The sequence below is a fragment of the Peromyscus californicus genome, unplaced genomic scaffold (genome assembly GCF_007827085.1).
Source record: "Peromyscus californicus insignis strain IS unplaced genomic scaffold, ASM782708v3 Scaffold_6__1_contigs__length_162567912, whole genome shotgun sequence".
NCBI lineage: Eukaryota > Metazoa > Chordata > Mammalia > Rodentia > Cricetidae > Peromyscus > Peromyscus californicus.
The window spans coordinates 83183402-83206973 of NW_026294584.1; the positions used below are offsets into that span (position 1 = coordinate 83183402).

Genomic DNA, 23572 nt, shown 5'->3' on the forward strand with positions numbered 1-23572 from the left:
TCCGAGTTGTTTTGATTTGCATTTCCCTGATGATTAGGGATGTTGAACAATTCCTTAAATGTCTTTCAGCCATTTGAGTTTCCTCTGTTGAGAATTCTCTGTTTAGTTCTATAGCCCATTTCTTAATTGGACTGTTGGGCATTTTGTTGTCTAATTTCTTGAGTTCTTTATGTATTTTGGATATCAGCCCTCTGTCAGATGTGGGGTTGGTGAAGATCTTTTCCCATTCTGTAGGCTGTCGCTTTGCCTTGTTGACCTCAACCTTTGCTCTACAAAAGCTTCTCAGTTTCAAGAGGTCCCATTGATTGATTGTTTCTCTCAGTGTCTGTGCTACTGGTGTTCTATTTAGGAAGTGGTCTCCTATGCCAATGCGTTCAAGACTACTTCCAACTTTCTCTTCTAGCAGGTTCAGAGTAGCTGGATTTATGTTGAGGTCCTTGATCCACTTGGACTTAAGTTTTGTGCACGGTGATAGATATGGATCTATTTGCAGCCTTCTACATGTTGATATCCAGTTTTGCCAGCACCATTTGTTGAAGATGATTTCTTTTTTCCATTGTGCACTTTTGGCTTCTTTGTCAAAAATTATATGTTCATAGGTGTGCGGATTAATGTCAGGGTCTTCAATTCGATTCCATTGGTCCACATGTCGGTTTTTATGCCAGTACCAAGCTGTTTTTATTACTGTAGCTCTATAGTAGAGCTTGAAGTCAGGGATCGTGATGCCTCCAGAGGTTGTGTTATTGTACAGGGTTCTTTTGGCTATCCTGGGTTTTTTGTTTTTCCATATGAAGTTGAGTTTTATTCTTTCCAGGTCTGTGAAAAATTTTGTTGGTATTTTGATGGGGATTGCATTGAATCTGTAGATTGCTTTTGGTAAGATTGCCATTTTTACTATGTTAGTCCTGCCTATCCATGAGCATGGGAGATCTTTCCATTTTCTGACATCTTCTTCAATTTCTTTTTTCAGGGACTTAAAGTTCTTGTCATATAGGTCCTTCACTTGCTTGGGTAGTGTTACCCCAAGGTATTTTATGTCATTTGTGGCTATAGTAAAGGGTGATGTATCTCTGATTTCCTTCTCTGCTTCTTTGTCCGTTGTATATAGGAGGGCTACTGATTTTTTTGAGTTGATCTTGTATCCTGCTATGTTGCTGAAGGTGTTTATAAGCTGTATCAGTTCCTTGGTGGAATCTTTGGGGTCGCTCAAGTATACTATCATGTCATCTGCAAATAGGGAAAGCTTGACTTCTTCCTTTCCAATTTGTATCCCCTTCATGTCCTTATGTTGTCTTATTGCTCTGGCTAGAACTTCAAGTACTATATTGAATAAGTATGGGGAGAGCAGACAGCCTTGCCTCGTTCCTGATTTTAGTGGAATTGCTTTGAGTTTCTCTCCATTTAATTTGATGTTGGCTGTTGTCTTGCTGTAAATTGCCTTTATTATGTTTGGGTATGTTCCCTGTATTCCTGATCACTCCAAGACCTTTATCATGAAGGGGTGTTGGATTTTGTCAAATGCCTTTTCTGCATCTAGTGAGATGATCATGTGTTTTTTTTTTCTTTGAGTTTGTTTATATGGTGTATTACATTGACGGACTTTCGTATGTTGAACCACCCTTGCATCCCTGGGATGAAGCCTACTCGATCATGGTGGATAATTGTTTTGATGTGTTCTTGGAGTCTGTTTGCCAGTATTTTATTGAGTATTTTTGCATCAATATTCATGAGGGAGATCGGTTTGTAGTTCTCTTTCTTTGTTGTATCCTTGTTTGGTTTAGGAATCAGGGTAATTGTAGCCTCATAGAAGGAGTTTGGTAATGTTCCTTCTGTTTCTATTGTGTGGAAGAATTTAGAGAGTATTGGTATTAACTCTTCTTTGAAGATCTGGTAGAATTCTGTGCTGAAACCATCTGGTCCTGGGCTTTTTTTGGTTGGGAGACTTTTAATGACTGTTTCTATTTCGTTAGGGCTTATTGGACTATTTAAATAGTTTATCTGGTCTTGATTTAACTTAGGTATGTGGTACCTATTCAGAAAGTTATCCATTTCTTTTAGGTTTTCCAGTTTTGTGGAGTAGAGGTTTTTGAAGTATGACCTGATGATTCTCTGGATTTCCTCAATATCTGTTGTTATGTCCCCCCTTTCATTTCTGATTTTGTTGATTTGGATGCTCTTTCTCTGTCTTTTGGTTAGTTTGGATAAGGGCTTGTCTATCTTGTTGATTTTCTGAAAGAACCAACTCTTTGTTTCATTAATTTTTTGTATTGTTCTCTTTGTTTCTATTTTATTGATTTCAGCTCTCACTTTGATAATTTCCTGGCGTCTATTTTTCCTGGGAGACTTTGCTTCTTCTTGTTCTACAGCTTTCAGGTGTGCTGTTAAGTCACTAGTGTGAGATTTCTCCAACTTATTTATGTGGGCATTTAGTGCTATGAATTTCCCTCTTAGTACTGCTTTCATAGTGTCCCATAGGTTTGGATATGTGGTGTTTTCATTTTCGTTATCTCTAGGAAGTCTTTAATTTCTTTCTTTATTTCTTCCTTAACCCATTGGTGATTCAGTTGGGTATTATTCAGTTTCCATGAGATTGTAGGTTTTCTGTAGTTTTTGTTGTTGTTGAAATCCAACTTTAGACCATGGTGGTCTGGTAGAACACAGGAGGTTATTCCAATTGTTTTGTATCTGTTTAGTGTATTTGTTTTGTTGCCAAGTATATGGTTGATTTTAGAGAAGGTTCCATGGGTTGCTGAAAAGAAGGTATATTCTTTTTTGTTAGGATGGAATGTTCTGTAGATATCGATTAAGTACATTTGAGTCATGACATCAGTTAATTCCTTTATTTGTCTGTTAAGTTTCAATTTGGGAGATCTGTCCAGTGGTGAAAGTGGGGGTGTTGAGGTCTCCCACTATTAATGTGTGGGGTTTTATATGTGATTTAAGCTTTAGTAATGTTTCTTTTACATATGTGGGTGCCCTTGTGTTTGGGGCATAAATGTTCGGAATGGAGACTTAATCTTGGTGGATCTTTCCTGTGATGAGTATGTAATGCCCTTCTTGATTTCTTTTGATTGATTTTAGTTTGAAGTCTATTTTGCTGGATATCAGGATGGCTTACACCTGCTTGTTTCTTAAGACCATTTGATTGGAAAGTCTTTTCCCAGCCTTTTATTTTTAGGTAGTGTCTATCTTTGAATTTGAGATGTGTTTCTTGTATGCAGCAGAAAGATGGGTCCTGCTTTCATATCCATTTTGTAACCCTATGTCTTTTTATTGGTGAATTAAGTCCATTGATATTGAGGGTTATTAATAACCAGTGATTGTTCATTCCTGTTATTTTTTGGTGGTGATGTGTGTGTACTTCTCTTCGTTGGGGTTTACTGCTGTGGCTTTATGTATTGCCTGTGTTTTCGAGGGTGTATCTGACTTCCTTAGGTTGGAATTTTCCTTCTAGTGCTTTCTGTAGGGCTGGGTTTGTGGATAAGTATTGTTTTAAATCTGCCTTTGTCATCGAATGTCTTGTTCACTCCATCTATGATGATTGAAAGTTTTGCTGGGTATATTAGTCTAAGCTGACATCCATGGTCTCTTAGTGTCTGCATTACATCTGTCCAGGTCCTTCTGGCTTTCAAAGTCTCCATTGAGAAATCGGGTGTTATTCTGATGGGTTTGCCTTTATACATCACTTGGCCTTTTTCCTTTGCTGCTCTTAATATTCTTTCTTTATTCTGTACGTTTAGTTGTTTAATTATTATGTGGCGAGGGGACTTTTTTTGGGAGTCTAGTCTGTTTGGTGTTCTATAGGCTTCTTGTATCTTCATAGGCATTTCCTTCTTTAAGTTGGGAAAATTTTCTTCTATGATCTTGTTGAATATATTTTCTGTGCCCTTGAGTTGGTATTCTTCTCCTTCTTCTACCCCTATTCTTCGTAGGTTTGGTCTTTTCATGGTGTCCCAAATTTCTTGGACATTTTGGTTCATGACTTTGTTGGCTTTAGTGTTTTCTTTGACTGATGAATCTATTTTTTCTACTGTATCTTCAACGCTAGAGATCCTCTCTTCCATCTCTTGCATTCTGTTGGTTATACTTGCATCTGAAGTTCCCAATCGTTTACTCAGATTTTCTATTTCCAGCATTCCCTCTGTTTGTGTCTTCTTCATTTTTTCTATTTCCCTTTTCAGGTCTTGGACTGTTTCCTTCATTTGTTTCATTGATTTTTCTTGATTTTCTTTCAGTACTTTATTGTTTTCTTCCAGGACTTTATTGATTTCTTCTAATTTGTTTGCCCTTTCCTCTAGTTGTTTAAAGCGTTCTTCCCATTTTTTTGTCTTTTCCTCTACACAAGCCTCTAGCTTCTTCATGATGTCATTCATAAGGCTCTTTTCTTCTGCTTCTTCCAATTTCTGATGTTCAGGTCTAGGTGTTGGAGGAGGGCTAGGTCCTGGTGATGCTGTATTGCTATTCATTTTGTTGTATGTGTTTCTGCCTTGACGTCTGCCCATCTCCTTGTGGTTCGTTCTTGGCCTTATCCGCACACTTGGTTCAGACAGAGCTGACAGATTCAGGAAGTCTCTCTCTCTTGTCCCGATGGGAGCTCTCTTGTCCAAATTGGAAGTCCGAGGAAGGATGGGAGCTCTTTTCCAGAAGGGAAGTCCGGGGCAGGATGGGAGCTATTGTCCAGAAGGGAAGTCCTGGGCACGATGGGAGCTCTTCTCTCTCTCTCTCTCTCTCTCTCTCTCTCTCTCTCTCTCTCTCTCTCTGTCTCTGACTCTGTCTCTCTCTGTCTCTCTCTCTGTCTCTCTCTGTCTCTCTCTCCCTCTCTCTGTCTCTGTCTCTCTCTCTTTCTCTCTCTCTGTGCTCCAGAAGGGAAGTCCGAGGCAGGATGGGAGCTGGGGGCTGGCCTCTAAGTCTCAAGAAGAGTCTGGGGGCTCGGGCGGATGGGCGTGGGGGCAGGGCGTGGAGACTGCAGGGTCTGCCAGGGGTCTTGGAGAAGGGGATCCTTCCCGGTGGGGCTAGAAGGGAACCTGCCTGATGGCCAGAACCTGGTGCCAAGTTGGGCAGGTCTTCCCCAGAGTGGCTGGTGCCCAGGGATGGGGTCTGGGCCCAGCTAGGGCACTCACCTGTGCTCCAGAAGGGAAGTCTGAGGCAGGATGGGAGCTGGGGGACGGCCTCTAAGTCTCAGGAAGAGGCTGGGGGCTCGGGCAGATGGGTGTGGGGGCATGGCGTGGAGACTGCAGGGTCTGCCAGGGGTGGTGGAGAAGGGGATCCTTCACGGTGGGGCTAGAAGGGAACCTGCCTGGTGGCCAGATCCTGGGGCCAAGTTGGACAGGTCTTCCCCAGAGTGGCTAGTGCCCAGGGATGGGGTCCGGGCCCAGCTAGGGCACTCAACTATGCTCCAGAAGGGAAGTCCGGGCATATTTTGTCCTCTTATGTAGCAGTAATTATCATTTCCATTTTCAAATCCTGAATGTAGCATATGAAAATACAAATCTATAGTAAACAGAAAATACTGTATGCAAGATGAAACTGCCACCAGTTCCACTGGTAACCTGCTAACTTGATCACTGATTTCAAAGAAAATAAAATTTAAAACCATGGCCTTTACTAGACAGTTGCATTCTACTTTAAGGTGATGAATTTCAGAAAGAATATGGATGTTTGGAAACATCATCTGAAAGTAGAACTGAGAATCGGAATATTTAGTATCCAGACAAAAGTCACGTGAATTATTTGATTCTCTTAGCTCCCTTCTATCACAAACATTAGGATGTTGTGAGGTGAAAGATGGACATTTTCAACGATGTCACTGTGGACTTTCCCTCTGTCAGGTCAGTCACTGTAACACTGAACCTTGAAACACAGAATCTGGTAGAAGATTAAAGGAGAGGAAAGATAAAAGCCTAGGAGGCAACATTTTAAACCAGCCATGTGAGCATCAACAACACAGCTGTGAAGAAATTAGCAGGCAGACTCTATGTGAAGGTTTACACTGTCATTCAACTCTGCTTTCCCAACCTCTGTCATATTCAGTATAATTTGCATGTCCCATTACCTCCTCAGTTTCTGATGGCATACAATGCGTGCTGTCACACTGAGTGGGAAACTAGCTAGGACCCAAGGCCATGGCCATGTTGTCCCACGCTCAGCTCCTCAGCATCCTCCTCCTCTGGATCTCTGGTAAGGGAAACAGTTTCTCTTCTTCCTGACATTCGTTACGTGTTCATAATTCCCATAGAATTCTATAGTTTCCAAAGGAGTTGAGACTTTAGTCTATATAAATACGGCACATTTGATTTGTCTTTCTTATTTTTCTTCTATGAACAGATTCCAGGGCAGAAACAGCTGTCACCCAGTTTCCAGAATTCCTTTCCATGGCCAGAGGAGAAAAAGTCACCATCACTTGCAGAACCAGCACAGATATTGATGATGATATGAACTGGTACCAGCATAAGACAGGGGAAGATCCTAAGCTCCTCTTTTCAGAAGGCAATACCCGTGTTTCTGGAGTCCCACCCCGGTTCAACAGCAGTGGCTATGGAACAGATTTCACCATGGCAATTGATGGCGTGCAGTCTGAGGATGCTGCAATTTACTTCTGTCAGCCAAGCGATAATCACCCTCGCACAGTGATATATCCTCTTACAGAAACCTGCAGATGCTGTCTGTCACACTGCCTCAGCTGCTACTGAAGCTGTTCAGTGTGCAAAGCTGGCAGCCTTTGGTGTTTATTTCCTCCACCACACGTGTTCTTCCTTCCCTTTTCAGTTCAGTAGCCTCCACAGCCCTCTATTCTGTTCCTGACACACTTCACTTGAAAGAGACTGAAACAGCCTTTACATCGTTTTTCCAGGGATGTAATTTCCTGTCCATTGCCCTACTCATTTCCACCTTTGAGATCAAATCAAAGACTTCAATGAATCTGGTTTAGGCTCCAGGTGGTATTGGTTGGTATTATTTTTGCTGTCATCAAATACCAGGCAATGAGTATCTTAAGGTAGGCAATATTTGCTTCGATTCATGTATCAAAGGATACAGATCATTGTGATGAAGAAGACGTACTGGTCTGGAAGCTCCTACTGTGGCAATGAGAGTTTGCTCAAATCTAGGCCAATCAGGAAAGGGAGGAAGGTAAACTGTGGCATGCTACTCACCTTTTCTCCCTTTGCTTGTGTGTTGTGTGTTCTTGTGTTTCTGCATTCATGTTCAATGATGGATTCGGTGTAAGTGTGCATGTGCATGGCACATGCACGTGTGTGTGTGTGTGTGTGTGTGTGTGTGTGTGTGTGTGTGTGTGGTGTGCAAGGTAGATCTCAACTCTAGATGTCATTCCCTGGACACTTTTCAGCTTGTTTTTGTTTTGAGACAAGGTATTGCATTTTTACCTAGAAATCACACATTTGGTCAGGCTGAATGGCCAGTGACTCCCAACGATCCACCTGACTCCACCACACCTGGCTTTTTTCCTCTGTGTGTTAGGAACCAGCTCAGGTCCCCTAGGATATACAGAAAGACTTAAATAAATAAATTTGTGTCCATTTCCTTTTTTCCACTTTTTATTCAGTCAAACCCATGGGTAAAATAGTCCACATTTGGGGTGAATTTTCCCCTTTATTCAATATTTTCTAGAAACACATTCTGGCATCACCTCTGGGTGTGTATCTCAGATGATTTTAAGTCCAGTCATTGTGACCATGAAGATTAACTATCACAAACAATATCATTAAAAGCAATCTTCGACCTGACTCCAAGTGTGCTCCACAGCAGTAGTCTAATTGTATGGGGAAAATTAATCTTTACTGTTAACTTGCATTAATATCACCTGATTCATTTGTTTTTTGTTATTGTAATGACCTTGGAACACACACACCCTCTCTCTCACTATTTCATTTTGTCTTTTCTCCCATCTTTCTTCTCTCTTCCTTCTTTTTTTTTTTTTTGGTTTTTCGAGACAGGGTTTCTCTGTGTAGCTTTGCGCCTTTCCTGGAACTCACTTTGGAGACCAGGCTGGCCTCGAACTCACAGAGATCCGCCTGGCTCTGCCTCCCGAGTGCTGGGATTAAAGGCGTGCGCCACCACCGCCCGGCCTTTTTTTTTTTAAGCTTTTAAAAGAAGCATTTATTTATTTTGTAATATGTGCATTACAGGAAACACAACACAAAAAGCCAAGAACAGCCACCCAGTCACAAGCAGCTCAGCTTGATGTGTCCTTCTAGATGCTGCAAGTGTACACACATTTAGGGAATTGAGATTATACAGTATGTACCATGCTTTCCCCCACATTGCGAATATTCACCAACTAAAAACCCCACGCTACAGGAGTATTTTGATAACCAAGAATACACCACGCTATCTCAATCTGTCAGACAAAACTGTAATCCTGTCTTCCTTGGCAACAAAAATTTCATAGAAGACAAAAATGGCAGCAGGCTTCTAGATAGAAGCACTGGCGAAGTTACAATTAAAATTCTGCATTCCTCAATGCTCAGCTTACAAGAAAACAAAGCCACAGACCACATGAAGTACAGCATTCCTAAGTTTATCATTAGATCTATATACTAAAATATGAGGAAGAAGGCGTGTTCCTGCCCAATAAACGCATTCTTATGGAGTAGCTGAAGATGCACCTATGGCAGGGCTTCTCAGATGTCAGTCTCAACACAGCACAGTGCTGCACATCTCGTCCTGTGAGCCTCCCTCTGCCCCTCCACAGTCAGCCTAGCAACATGAATTAACTCACACTGTCCAGACATGGTTTAACAGTTCTATGCTCAACAGGAACCTTTTCTGTCAATCTGTCCTTTTAACCATATGGTCTCCTTTAGGGCATTTATGAATTTCAGATGTTGTGGAATGAAGTTTGTGCACAAGAAACACAAGTATCTTCCCAGAAATGCACATATGGATCCCTGGGTACAGTTGTAACAGTTTTCTGTATGTGGTGGTCCTAGCAAAGAGCTCTTCCCTCATCCATCCTCTTCTCTGCACAACTCCAGTTCGGGATGATTCTAGTGAGGGTATTACAAAGGTCACCCCCAGAAGACAGCCCTTCCAAAAGACTAGCAGGACATTTACGGTGACTATCTTGCTACTTCTAACATCCTTTGGGCACTGGGACTTATCCTCTAACACTTGGCAACATTAACTGAAATGCACACCAGAGCAATGGCTGGACACCCGGGAACCAAGCAGCAGGCACAGTACCTTACTCTGTACTGTTCCCTCCCCTATGCACCTCCACCATCTGGTAACAGTATCTGCTCAGAGACCAAGTTTAACAATCCCATTCCCCCAGTGTAACCATCCCTATGAAATAACAACCCTTAAAAGGTATTAGTAACCCTCTATTTTTACCATGTTGTGCATTTTTTACATTTATGAATTAGCATATGCAGTGGGCACATGCATGCCACTGTGCATGTATGGAGGCTAAAAGACAATTTGTAAATCAGTTTTCTCCTTTTATCATGTGGATCCTGGAGATTAAAGTCAGGTCTACCAGCTGGGTAGCAAGTGCCTTTACCTGCTGAGCCATCCTACCAGTCCATTATGCACATTTTCTTACTATTTTGAGACAAAGTCTGTGTATCCCTGGCTGGCCTGGAACTTGCAAGGTCCACCTGCCTCAGCCTAGGATTAAAGGCGTGCATTACCACAGCAAGTCTATTATGCACTTAAAAGTCTAAAGACTAGATGTCAATAACATTCAGTTTCCCCAGCATATGCACAGTGCAGTAGGGTAAAGAAACTGCACAAACCTTACAGACTTATATAGCAACGTTCCGGTCTAGAACCTCTCCCATCTCTCTTAACACAGGGGTCAGGTTTATGTAAGGATATTAACAATTTCACTTCCTAAGTGGTTTTTTTCCCTATGAATTTTAATACAACTTTAAACCATGTCTTTTCACTAACTCTACTTTGTCACACACTGGCAGCCTCTTTACCATATAGGAAGACTAGGCACTACATATTTAGACTTGTCTATCTTCTGTATACATGATATATCACAAAGTAAGACACACATAAAAGGGACAATGGCTAATCTTGCATTACCAAAACTTACATTAGTATTAGGCTCTTCGTACGCTTTCTTTCTTCCCCCCTCCCAAACCAGCACAAGTCTGTGTTGCTCAGAACTGGTTTTATCATTCCATTTCCCAAAGACAGCATTTCACCACAAGTTTAAACGAGAGTCTACAACATGTATTAGTTACTACATCTACCTTTAACATACTTTGTGCACTTCTAAACACCTAGAAGGACTAGATGTTTCAGATGAGGACATAAATTTGTCCCCTATATACACATGTAACAATGGTGAGATCTCAAAGTGTCTTCTGCTGAGAGCATTCTGGTCTCATCCTTCTTTTTCTCCAGCCCCTCCCCTGTACCACATGAAATGGGCACCCGTCACTTGGATACTTTCACAACTCTCTTCAGAAGACAACCTTGCTATGAACTTTAACAGAGTATACAGGATGTGTTAGCTCACTAACTCTACATTTGTCATACATTGGCAACCTCTTCAACATCTAGAAACTAGAGATCATAAAATGAGGACTCGTTTGTCCACTCTGTACACTATATACAGAACAGCAACATTAAATGAAGTGTATCTACCACACGGGGTGACTGGTAAGCTAAAGGTGTCTAGCACACTAAGGGAATCTTTTTGCAGTTTATTCCCTCCCACCTCCTCAATCCACTGAACAAGTACAGCTAGTGCACTGTTCTCAGAGGTGGGTTAACTATTCTAAACATAGTATCTCCAGTTTTTCAAAAACTATTTACACAAAATAGTATTCTACTACTTCTACTTTTAAATGTATCAAGCACTTTTAAATATGTAGAAAGACTAGGGATTTCATTAAGACCTTATCTGCTATTCACACTGCACTGGTAAATAACTGTTTGCAAAGCAAAGGTTATTATCTGAGGTATCTTCTAAACACAACCCTCTGGGCTTTGACGACCCACTTTCTTCCTCCTCTCTGCCTTCAAACCAGCAGACAAATACAGGTATATGTAATGCTTAGAAATAGCTGAACAAATTCATATCCCCAAATCATTTACAGAACAATCTTTCCTATAAATTTTAACAGGGTCCACAATGTGTTAATTTTACTTTGTCATAGACTGGCAACCTCTCTAACATCTAGAGACTAGAAGCTGAAGAGTTCACAGATTTGTCCATTATTTACAGTATACACCCAGCAACACAAAATACAAATTTACAGAAATGGCGTCTGAAAGGTCCCATATAAACACTAGCACATGACCGCGCTGCCTCCCAGTACTTCCTCCAAACCACTGAGCAAGTACAGACAGTACTGCTCACAGAGGGGTTCAAATTCTACTCCCCAAAGGCAGCGTATCATGAATTTTAGCAAAAAGATATTTACAAAGTGATTATTTTACTACCTCTACATTTAACATACGTTGGGCACTTCTAAACATCTAGATAGACCAGATGTTTCAAGTAAGGACTGTTGTCCACTATGTACACAGCAGTCCAGTAAATGGCACACATGTAACAAGAGTAATAAATTTTTTTTAACACAAAAAGAAAAAGTTTTAACACAAAAAGTACAAAATGTATTGTTCTACTACCTCTACTTTGTCATACACTGGCAACCTCTTTAACATCTAGAGTGACTAGATGTTGTAAGTTAGGACTCCTATGTCCTTTACATGTACTATGTACACAGCAAAGCCAAACACAATGGGACAGTGGTTTCTTTTCCACCCATGGAGCACAATGGCTTGAGCTCTGCGTGTCCTTCTCCCGAGAACCAGGGCCCAAACACAATGTGGTCAACTCAGGAGGGGTGTGGCTATTCCTCCCCAAATAATATTTCAAATGAATCCTAACAAAAACGTATTTACACGATGTGTTGTTTCGCTACTTATAAAATACGTCAGGCACTTTAGAGCATCTAGAAAGATATTTCCAAAAAATACTTGGCATTGTCAAACACACACACACACACACACACACACACACACACACACACACACACACACACGGGTGGGGGTGGGGAATGAATAAAATGCATACACAATACAATAATTAGAACATCAAAAAAAGACGACGTCTTCACACGACCAATCTGGCTCTGGACCTCTTCTTCCTCCGGCTGGCTGGGTCCTCTAACTACTGAACAAACAAGGACGAATGTTGCTCCTGGATTTTTCTAGAGGTGGCCTAAACAATTCCTTTTCAAAGTCACTTCTAGAAGACACGTCTACGATGTTTTCAAAGACGACTGGGTACACACCTGATTTCCGATTTCCTACCTCTACTTTACCCTGCATCGGCAATCTCTACAGCTAGATGTCCAGATTTAGCCAAAGATCTCTCTAAAAGGGTCGGGGATAAGGTTGAGAGCAGCTTTTTCATATTATGTACAAGGCCTTCTACCGGCGGCGGGTAAATCTTCGCCAGCGTTGCCGAGGGCCGCATGCGATGTCACGTCCCGGCCTCTCTGGGTGGGAGGAGGGCCCTACGATCGATCATTCCTCCGGCCGCTATGCGGGGCTCCGCTCACCTTCCTCCAGGACCATCGAGCCCTCTGTTCATCCAGGTCTGGGGGGGCTCGTCAACCGGGCGGTCTCCTCCCAGCGATGGCCCAGTGTTCCTGCGCAGACCCGCCGCCTCAGGCTGCAGAGACCCGGAAGGGCCAAGCTTGGCCTTCGGGTGGCCGCCATTCTTTCCGCCGTGCCACGCCCGCCGGCAGCTGGAGAAGTCCTCGAAGGCCTGGTTGGGGCATCTCCATGGCCCCGTCCTGGAGAGCAGGGGCCCGGTAGAGTCGAGGAGGCCGTGCGCAGAGGTCGCCGCCATCGAGGAGCTTCGTCGGCGGGGGAAAGGGTAGCTGCAGGATCGCGATCGGCCGGGCTGGTGGCTGCTGTCAGGGCTCAGGTTCCTGGGGTCCGCAGGACGGAGACCGAGGCTGTTCCCGGGGCCCCCGGGCTCACCCGGCACTGGCCGGAGGCCGCGGGGGGCCCGGAGCTCTCTTCCTTCTTTTCATCTACTGTCCCTGTCCTTCCTAGCTCTTCTTGTTTCTCTGTCTCTCTCTCTCTTACTTTGCTTAAGGTTATCTAATGTTAGATTGGGATTGATGGAAGTATCACTGAAATTTTTAAAAAGGCAGTCCAACATCTCCAGAACTAGAATTGTTCTTGAATAAGGATGACTGAAGGGCTGCAGTCTTTCCGAGGAAGTGAAGACAGCACAAGCGGCATGGGGATCTTGGGTTTTATAGGATGGAAAAGGTGGAAGATTGGGGATGGAAGAGTCCATCTGCAGATCAGTTACCCTGCAGTCTGGGAGTGGTAGACACCAGGGGTTTGGTATGTGCATCTCCCGATCAGAAGCTTCCACAGGTGTTATTCGTCAAGTCAACTTTGTTATTCAGAGCTTCTCAGTCCGCTGAGGCTTTTGAGGTAATTAACCCTTCATTCCAAACCTGATGACAGATAAAAAGAAGGGATGGGTGATGTAGTAGTCTCCTATTGGCTACTTCTTTCATAAGGGGGTTGATGGGAGTAGCTGGGCTTTGTCATCAGGGTCTAAGAAGCACAGGTTTGATAGCTTCATATATCAGGAGGACAGATTTAACTTGATCAGCTTTGGTAAATCATGTGATTACCATAATATACTCCTAGAGAAACTTTAGATAAATAACAGTTAGAGGGCTAAATATATACGATTTTAACACAGTGTAAAACAGGTTGCCCAGGGAGGGGTAAAGTAGAGGTGGGAGATACAGAGAGGAGCCAGAAAGAAGAGGTGGGTTTCCATACATAGATGCTCCCATATAGGGTGGGGAAGGATTCCATATTGTGTCTCAATTGTCTGTAGGCATTTGGCAGTGCTGAGTTGGTTCAGAATGGGAAGGATGTCAATAGAAATGATAACTTGGTGGAGAAAAATAGCTCACCATTTGGGATTAAGGAAACAGTATGGGATGGTAGAGGATGGAGAAAGCTGTTTAATCCTATCTGTATAGGCCCAGAATGGAGTCAGTCATTATGTATATATGCAGTATGAGAGGAGTGCAGATCTATAGTGACAGGGAGGCAGAGACAGCCCAAGAGCACTTGACCTTAATGGACAGATAGCCCCAGCAGTTGGATGAGTAAGTGGAACTGTACACCTTTAGGAACTGGTGAGTTCTGTTTAACAGGGTATCCATCTCTCCTGTGCAGAGATTAAGGGTTGAGGCAAGAGTAAAGTCCATAGAATGATCATGATCAGGTAAAAAGGACTGTGTCTAGTGAAAAGCATATTTCATTTTGAAAAGTTAGAGATGGGGGAACACCCTAAGAGGGTGAAGTAAGGGTGGCAGTGAATGAAGCCAAGGACTGTAGTACAATTGAGATAAAAGAATGTTGGGAGAATTTTTTTCTTCTAGGTTCAGTCATTCAGGAAATTAGTGACTAGTTGCACTGCCACATGTGCTACACACAAGTAAGCTAGCAGAAGCAACAGGGGCTGCAGAGCTTGGAAGGGAGGGATGAGGAGAAAATATAGGACTGATGAAAGGTCTGGGGTGAAAGATGTGAAGGTCCCTTGCAGCCAGAGCCCCTCTTCAGTGTCCAAAAGGTTTTCTAGCAGATTCCCCAGAAATGAATGAAGTTGTTTTAGGGTGAGAGTCATGGGGAGAACTTCCATGGAGCATTCCTGTTCAGTTATAGAAGGAATCTGCTTTAAGGAAGTCGTGTGCAGTAAGTAAAACATTTAAAGGAAATAACAAAAATGTGACCATGAGGGTAATAATGAGGAAAGGATTGATCAAAGGGAATTGTTTGCATGGAAGGGGAAAAAAGCCCATGCATAGGTAGAGCCATGTCATTGAATTTTTCTTCTGGTCCCCGTGTCTTTGGGACCCATCTCAAAACCCTTTGGATTTGTTGACAAGGAAGCAGCATTGTTTAAGGAGGGCAAAACTCCCATTCTTAACAGTCTTCAGATCTAGTCCTATTTACTTTTAGAGTATTGCAGCAACCAAAGAATCAAGTTGGTGCTGAAGAATATTAAAACAATTTGAAATTTCTTTAATTTTTTTTCTGAGAGATGGTGAGACAGAGAGGTTAACTGATGCAAAGGTATCTTCAGGTCTGGTGTTTTAGGTCTGAGTCCTGAAAAAACAATGTGCAGAGTGGCAAGAAGAGGGATGAGTTGGATGGCTCATTAGTCTCATTTCCAGAGAATACCTGAAATGCTTTTAAGAGTTGTCTTAGTTAGGGTTTCTATTGCTTTGAAGAGACTCCATGACTGTGGCAACTCCTATAAAAGACAAACATATAGTTGGGATGGCGTACATTTTCAGAGATTTAGTCGATCATCATCATGGTTTGACATGGTAGCATGCAGGCAGATATGGTGCTGGAAATTGAGCTGAGAGTCCTATATCTTGACTTGCAAGCACCAGGAATTGTTCTGTCTCACTGGGAGTAGCTTGAGCATAGGAAACCTCAAAGCCCACCTCCACAGTAACACTCCTTTTTCAACAAAACCATATCTACTCCAACTAAGCCACACCTCCTAATAGTGCCACTCACTTTGGGGACAATATTCTTTTAAACCACCATACTGCATTCCCTGGCCTCCAAAGGCTGGAGCCATATAATAATGCAAAAATACATTCAGTCCAACTTCACAAGTCTTCTTAATCTGTAAATCTCTGACTACGTAAAAGTTCAAAGTTCAAAGTCTCTTTTTAGATTCATGCAATCTCCTAACTGTAATCCCCTGCAAAATCAAAAGCAGAAAAAAACCAAAATCAAAAGCAGATCACACACACACACACACACACACACACACACACACACACACACACACACACATATATATATTACCATTCCAAAACATAGGAAAGGGCCAGCTGGGGCAAACTCCAAACTGCATCTCCATGTCTGATGTCAAAGTACTCTTCAGATCTCCAACTCCTTTCAGCTTTGTTGACTGCAACACAGTTTTTTCTTTTGGGCTGGTTCCATTCCCTGTTTTCACCTTTCCTTGGCAGGTATCCTATGGCTCTGGCATCTCTAGCATCTTGGGATATCCAAGGCAATCCAGGCTTCAACTACACAGATTCATGCAATGACCTCCTTAGGCCTCCATTCAGGGATACTTCTGACTTATGCCTGGCCTCAGCAGCTTTATTGAGTTGCTCCTGAGTAAAGCCAGAACTACGTGGCTGAAGCTTCCAAGTTCTGCTGCTTGCCGGGGCTAGAACATGGCCCCCTTGTTCAATTACACTTTCATCAGCTTTCTGTTTTTCATGGCTATCTTCACAGTCTAAGCTTGGCTGTCCTTGAGCTTGCAGTGTAGACCAGACTGGCCTCAAACTCGGAGAGCTGTCAGCCTCTGCCTCAGAGTGCTGAGATTAAAGGTGTGCACCACCGCACCTGGCTTTGAGCTTTACTTTAATTCTTTTTCATAAGTTGGAAACTTAGCTGGGTGGGATCTTGCCCCAATGTCACCACTCCCTTTATTCCATTTCTTAATCTGTTTATATCCTGTGTGACTTCTGCATTTTCATTATGAATCTCAATTAGAGTTCTCACTAATAACCACATGACAGAGTCTACGCTAGTCTGAGATTTCCTCTGCCAACAGAATGAATCCAGAACTCTTCAATTTATCCTCCAGCAGACTCTTCGGATAAGGGCAAAAAGCAGACATATTCTTCACCAAAATATCACAAGAATGAACTCAAGGCCACATATTAATATTCTTCTCTGTAACCTATTGAGCAAGGCCCCCAGAGTTCATCAAATTACATTCAGTCTTCCATGCCCTTACTAGTATGACACTTAAAGCGTTCAACTGCTGTTTTAATCCACAGTTTCAAGGTCCATATTCCTTCATACAAAAACATGGGTCAGGCCTTTCACAGCAATGCTCTAGTCCCTGGTACCAACTTCTGTCTTAGTTAGGGTTTCTATTGCTGTGAAGAGACACCATGACCATGACAATTCTTATAAAGAAAAAGAATTACTTGGGCTGTTTACAGTTTTAGAGGTTTAGTCCATTATCTTTGTGGTGTGACATGACAGCATGCAGACAGACATGGTGCTAAAGAGGAGCTGAGAATGGAGAAGGACTTACATCTTATGCTGGCAACAGAAAGTGGTCTGTTTCACTGGGAGTAGCTGGAGCATAGGACACCTCAAAGCCAACCCCCACAGTGACACACTTCCTCCAAAAAGGCCACGCATACTCCAACAAAGCCTCACCTCCTAGTATTACCACTTCCTTTGAGGGTCAGTATCTTTCAAACCAAGACAGGAGTTTGAGGACACAGATCTTTCCTAACTGCTTAGAGATGTCAAAAGGGGTGATGTGGAAAGGGGTAACAATTAGAGTGCCTCAGAAGAGGGTCCATCTATGGGACCACAATAAAACTTAACAGATGCCAAAGATCCAGAACATAAGTCAGCTGTTGGGTCATAGCATGCATTCTGGATTGTGCTGTGTGAGGGAAGTATTACTTGTACAAATTGTGGGGAACATTAAGAGACAAAGTTAATGAGGAAAAAAAAATTTTTCAAGAGCCAGTACAATATACATGATTATTGCTTTATGGCATTCCTTGTGTTGGCAATAGTACACCTTCTGCTGACAGAATTCTAAGTGGCTGACAGACTGTATCCACTGTGTCAGTGTATAGACCTCTTTCTCTGAAAAATGCCCAGGAGAGATGAAAAGAACACATCCAAAAGTAAGAGGGTTCTGGAGGCATTCCCTAGGGTCCCTGTGCCCAGGACTCAGAACTTAAGGGGAATGACAGGCCAGTATTTTGGCTGCTTTTTGTCACAGTACTTGTCAAAGCTCAGCTGCACAGCAGCCTCCATGGCCAGGATCTTGGGGGCACTGTCCCCATACAGGCACTTCTTCTCCGCTTGGCGCCACTCCCCAGGCTTCTCGGATGGGGGCTCCGCTGATCGGTGGTGGTTGTAGTACAGGCCGTGGTCGGCATTCACATAGTTTTCCAGGCGCTCTGCGTCTAATTGCTGTTGTCGCCGCCGCTCCTCTCGGTGCCTCTCGGTCTCTGCAAAGTACTGGCGGAGCTCCTCGGTGATTTCCGTATTGCTCAAGTCGCATTCTACTTCGTTATCTGAATCGGACTCCATCTCTTCGTCTTCATGCGGGGCTTTGTCTTCTCCTGTGGAGGCCTGGGTTCTACTGCTATCACACAGAGGCAGCCCAGAGCTTTGGAGATGTGGAACACTGTAGGGAGGCTCCTGCCAGGCCACGTGCTGGCCTTGAAAATTCCAAGGATGCCTAGCCTCATAAGCAAGAGAGTTCCACGGAAGAACTCCATGAGGGGAGAACCACGGGGACATGAAAGGAATCCCTGGACTTTCTGTAGGCATTCTGGTGGCTTCGCATCCAAAACATTGCATGATGATAATGTTGCCAGTATCTTGCATATACTGGGTGAGAATACCAAGATGCAGTAGCTCTCCATTTTGATGTCATTGCTGCTGTTTCTGACTGCAAAAGTCCAAGTGGGCACTCTTGGGCATGCAGGCGGTGGGCAACCATGGGCCCAGTTCTTGGCGAAGGGCATGAGGAAAAATTTTAACATCAATATTAATGCAAGTTCTATTTAGTGAGAATAAGTGTAATGGAATCATGTACCAGAGTTCTGTAGAATGATAAGGTGACTGAAACCCACTGTTTGTCACATAAGACTACAGTACAAGGAACAATCATCTATGAGCTTTGTAAGAGGAGTTAGTTCAAGTCAGCATCCTGACCGACAATTTAAGAGACATGGCAGCCTATTGAGTCCTTTTATAGGATTGTTTAGCAAAATCCTGAGAACACCTTTGGATATCCTGAATAATTTCCCAAACCTGTGAGTTTGGCTAATGTGTATCTGGCAGTCTCCTTTACTCAGTGAACAGAATGTTGACAGTATGGAAGGACACATTATATCTATGAGAAGTACTCTTCCAGAAATAGATAGTGCTTCATAGTTGTAGAGAACCCCTTTTAGACTTCAGCATTTAAGCAGATAAGCTTGTTTATCAGCTGTGGATAGACACTGTAGAACTGAAGTAAGTCAATGCAGATCTTATCAAGAAGAGAATCACTAGTGAGAAATAACTGTCCAAAAAGCTTTTCATATGGCTACATATACTGTCTGAAGATGGTCGTTCCCTGAATTGTTAAAGAAACATACCTACCATCTTAATGTTGGCTGTACTTTCCTTCTAGGTGTTTAGACCATAGGTGACCAAAATTATTCTTTGTTTTTGTACTGTTAGGAACAATTGAAGATCTAGTTTTCATAGGTTATTTGGGCTTGAGAGGAATCTCTGACTCTGAGCCATTCTTTACCAGTTGTCCATCTTTGTGAGGATAAGTCAAAGGCCTTGCTTGTCCTGGTGTTGCTGCCCCTGGAATCACTGAGTAAATCTTTCATCTGTTTTGACCTTATTCTTTTTTTTTTTCCCATTTCAGGATCTTGATTCTTGTGAAGACAAAGACCTGGGGAACATAGAAGAGGGATGGTGCTAGAAGTGCACAACTGTGCACCTGTGACGTCAGCACTCGGAAGAGGGAGAGCAACGGAACCACAGAGACCTGCTTGGGCAGCATGATAAGAGCCCCTACTCACCACACAGGAAGACACAAGCTAAAGTTAGATGTAAATAAGGGACAGTTAGTTAGGATGTCCTTAAGTGGCTGACCGTTGCAGTTCTGTCTCCTAATGGGTTTTTCAAATGCTGAGGCCACCATGAAGTGTCACAAAGATGGGCCAAGCAGACAAGACTGGGAACACTCAGGGTGGTATGGTTACAGACAAGATGGAGATAATCAATGGTGTATGTGAACATAAACATTAAACCTTCCACAGCCTTGAATGGTCTTTGAACATGATCCTGCTGGAAGGTGGAGTCCTGACATGTCAGTCATGCCAACTTGAGAAGTTTTCTCAGTGGCCTGTTTTTTCAACCACAAAAATGATCTGACCCAGTCACTTCTAGTTACAAAATCCACTAGGAAAAATGGTACCTGCAGTGGCCTCCTGGTCCCTAGAAGAAAGCTCTGGTAGCAAAGGTTTGTCCAAGCCAGGCACAAATGTGTCTGTTTATAGGCTGATGGCCCCGTGGCAGTGTGTCCAGCCTTAATGGAGGAGTCAGAGCATACCCAGACTTAAAGATCCTTCTGGAGGCTTTCTGGATGTCAGAGCAACTTCTTCAACATAAAGTCTTATGATTAAAATTAAAACTAACATATCAAATACAATCCTCTAACACTTGACAACATGATTGGGAGATTCAGTGGCATCAAAGGATCAGGCATTTGAGTCATCTTACCTAAATGGTAAGGTCCATGTGGCTCAAAGTCTCTCACATCCACACAGCCTGCCCTTGACCTCGGCAGCTATACACTGAGCCTGAGAACTGCTGGGTCAGCCTGCTGCCCTGGTAAGCGGCACTCTTTTGGGGGGGTGGGGGGGGAGGGTGTTGAGACAGGGTTTCTCTGAGTAGTTTTGGTGCCTGTCCTGGATCTGGCTTTGTAAACCAGGCTGGCCTTGGAACTCGCAGAGATCCGCCTGGCTCTGCCTCCCGAGCGCTGGGACTAAAGGCGTGCACCACCACCACCTGGCCACAGCACATTTTTGTGGCCCTGTATTCCCTAATTTTATCTCGATTCCGGCAGTCTTTGGTGAAGTGAGAGGGCTGCACTCTTCCTGTCTGATGATGAGCACAGCATTCCTTGCTGCTTCACAGCTCTTAAGGAAATGCTCCACTTACCCGGGACGGCCAGTCGTGAAGAAGTCCAGGCCAAGTTCGAGAGCAAACAACTTAGGAGAAAAGCTTGAAAGCCAGGTGTGGTGACATAGGCCTGTAATGCCACACTTGAATGACAGAGACAGGAAGACCCAGAGTTTGAGCTACAGGAGACCCTGCCTTAGAGGAAAAAGAAAAGCTATTTACTACGCAGCCCATTTTCCAGTCGCATCAACACTGGACATGAGTTTGCTGCTCACAGCCGTAAAGCCCCACTAAGCCTGCTGCCTCAGGGCTTGAGGACAAGGTTCCCAGGTAGAAAGGCTCTGTCTGTAGCAAGGCTTTATTTTCCTTTTACAGGCTCTGTACTCAGGAAATACATTTCCATACTCTCTTTCTTCAATTTTTTCCGAGGCTCCAGGAAGTTTAAAGTTATAATCCGTGGTGATATAAGGAATTGTCCCTTTGGGCCCAGGCTGGTTCTTGAAAATACAACGTGGAACAGGAATGGCACCAATCAGCAGACACTTCACAGTTTTCCACTCTCCTGGAGGCAAAGGGGTGAGGATGTGGTACAGCCGCTGGTCCATGTCAATGCCTGTGCAGATGCCAAAGCCCAAACAGTCACATATGGGGTTCTGGGCAAGCAGGATGGGCCCCTGAGCGTATGCTTTCATATCATCCAGGATCTTGCAAAGGCCAACTCAGCTGGCATTCACGGAGTACAGTATGTGGGCAGGGGCAACATCAGCATGAGTGATCCGGACAGCAACGGCACTGAAGGGGACCTGATAGGGTGTGAGGCTGTGCAGAGGACTAAGTGGCCCTGGCACAGGAGGCATCAGCTGGCTAAGGTAACCCAACACTGCCAGATCTCAAAAAATTTTGTTGTATTTGGCCCTATTTTTTTCATTTTTTATCACATAAAAATTCTGAGCGAACAGACATCAGCTTATGTTCAGTGAAGACCAGAACTGGACTAGAGTCTTTCTCTTTATTAGTAAATCCCAAACTGTCTTCAAATTCTTCAATTTCAAAACCTCGATGTCTCCTTTTGATTTTGCTTTTTGTATACCGGCCATCTGTGAGCTCTACATATTCTGAGGTCAGAGAGGGCATCAACCTACCTGGGCCAGTAGACAACTGAACAACATAGTCGGGAGACAACAATCGGATCAGGTCAACCAGCAGCAGCAGTCCGTCATCTGTCACCCAGCCTACTATTGTGTTGATGATAAGTGGGGACCATCCTCTGTGGCCTCCTTGGGTGGGTGTAAGGTGGTCCCAGCAGTGGTTCTGTAATGTTAAGTAAAGCAATGCAGCCAGGTGGAGTCCGTCTGCCCCAGGTCACATTCCAGAGAGTCAACTCCAGGAAGGCTATTCAATAACTGTTTCATCAGTATTCTACTGAACGTTGACTTTCCAGTGCGCCACACAACAGGATGACAGGACAGCCATCACAGGATGTGCTGACTCGCTCTTCCAGGGCACAAAGGCTGCTCTCACTCAGGCAGATGCCCTTCTTCTTCCTCTGTCTTCTGATACCGATAGAAGTTATATATTCAGAATTAATCCGCACAGGAGTATTCTCCTGCAGGAAGACATAAGATGCACACTCATAGGAGCTCATGAAGTCTACAGCGGGGGTCCTCAGCTGCTCCAGCAGCAGAATGGAGCCCAGAGGAGGGAAATACTGAACTAACCAGTTTCTGTCGTCCAGTTTCATGTGAGGCTTGAGCAGAGCCCGTATAGTATCTCTCTTCTCATCTCCTTTTCACTTTTCTCAGGTTCTGAGTACTGAACCCCGTCGATGGTCAGGTAAGAGTGGGTATAGGTAGAAAAGACATCTTGGGCAGGCTGGCCTTGTTTGATGGTATGGCCGTATATTTCCACCTGGCCATAGATGCAAGTCACATGGCAGATCCCACTAAAAGTAAAACCCTCCCCGGCTGGCAGCAGCAACAACACACAGCAAGAGCCTAAGTCCTTCGTGGGTTCGGTGACCTTCCACGACAGGGTTTGGACATGGCGCGCAGGCTGCCTGTCTGGCGTGGGCTGCATGCAGGGCGTGGGCTGACTGCGGGTCCGGACCTTGCACTTTCCTGCCACATGCGAGCCCGCGGTGACACCCAGCTTCCAGTCTCCACCCGACGCGTGGGCCCGCAGCCGCCGCCATAGCAGGCGCCCTCAGCTCACCCCAGGTCAGGACCCCATAGTGGAGACACCCCTATAGCTGAGGAGGAGGTGAGGCCAGCCTTGCGAACCCACTGCCAAGAGGAGCAGCTTGGAACCCGCCTGTGCAGCACCTCTGAGTTTGCCATGCTTGGCCCGGAACCTTGACCCTACTCTTTGTAGAACGGATTCCTGTTAGACCTTGAGTGGGGTCCCCATGTCCTCCCTTAAAGAGAGAACAGGTGAATTCCCATGACTGCAGAACATTTCTAGACCCCCTCCTAAGATCTCAGTGACTTTAGAAATCAAGGGAGAAAATATTCTCTCTTTTAGTCCTTCTGATCACATTAGAATAGCTTGCAGGTATGGTTACTAAACATCCAGAAGATCAGTTACACCAGTCTGGTTCTTTTAACCGCTGTTCAATATTTTAGTAGTCAGATACTTCTAAATAAGCATTGAGTGGACATACAGCTTAGCCAGTTTTTGAAATCATTGATCTTAGATCTTAGAAACTTTAATACCATATACATTATGTCTAAGTCTCATCCTTTACATACTTCAAATAACATACTCAGACCTTCCTAATTTGCAAAAGCTAATATTTTTTATTCTGAAAACATCCATCCATCTTAATTTTTGT

The 23572-nt window shown here is 43.8% G+C and overlaps 2 pseudogenes and 1 gene segment (V, D, J or C); 1 reads left to right on the forward strand and 2 right to left on the reverse strand.

Moving 5' to 3' along the window:
* Positions 1-6122: 6122 nt before the first annotated feature.
* LOC128099570 (immunoglobulin kappa variable 5-2-like) lies at positions 6123-6689 on the forward strand. The segment is given in 2 exon segments: positions 6123-6177; positions 6325-6689. Coding segments are annotated over 2 exon segments (420 nt in total).
* Positions 6690-17761: 11072 nt separating this feature from the next.
* Positions 17762-18521, reverse strand: LOC128099885 (gem-associated protein 8-like; annotated as a pseudogene).
* Positions 18522-21032: 2511 nt separating this feature from the next.
* LOC128099571 (polynucleotide 5'-hydroxyl-kinase NOL9-like) lies at positions 21033-23078 on the reverse strand (annotated as a pseudogene).
* Positions 23079-23572: the final 494 nt, after the last annotated feature.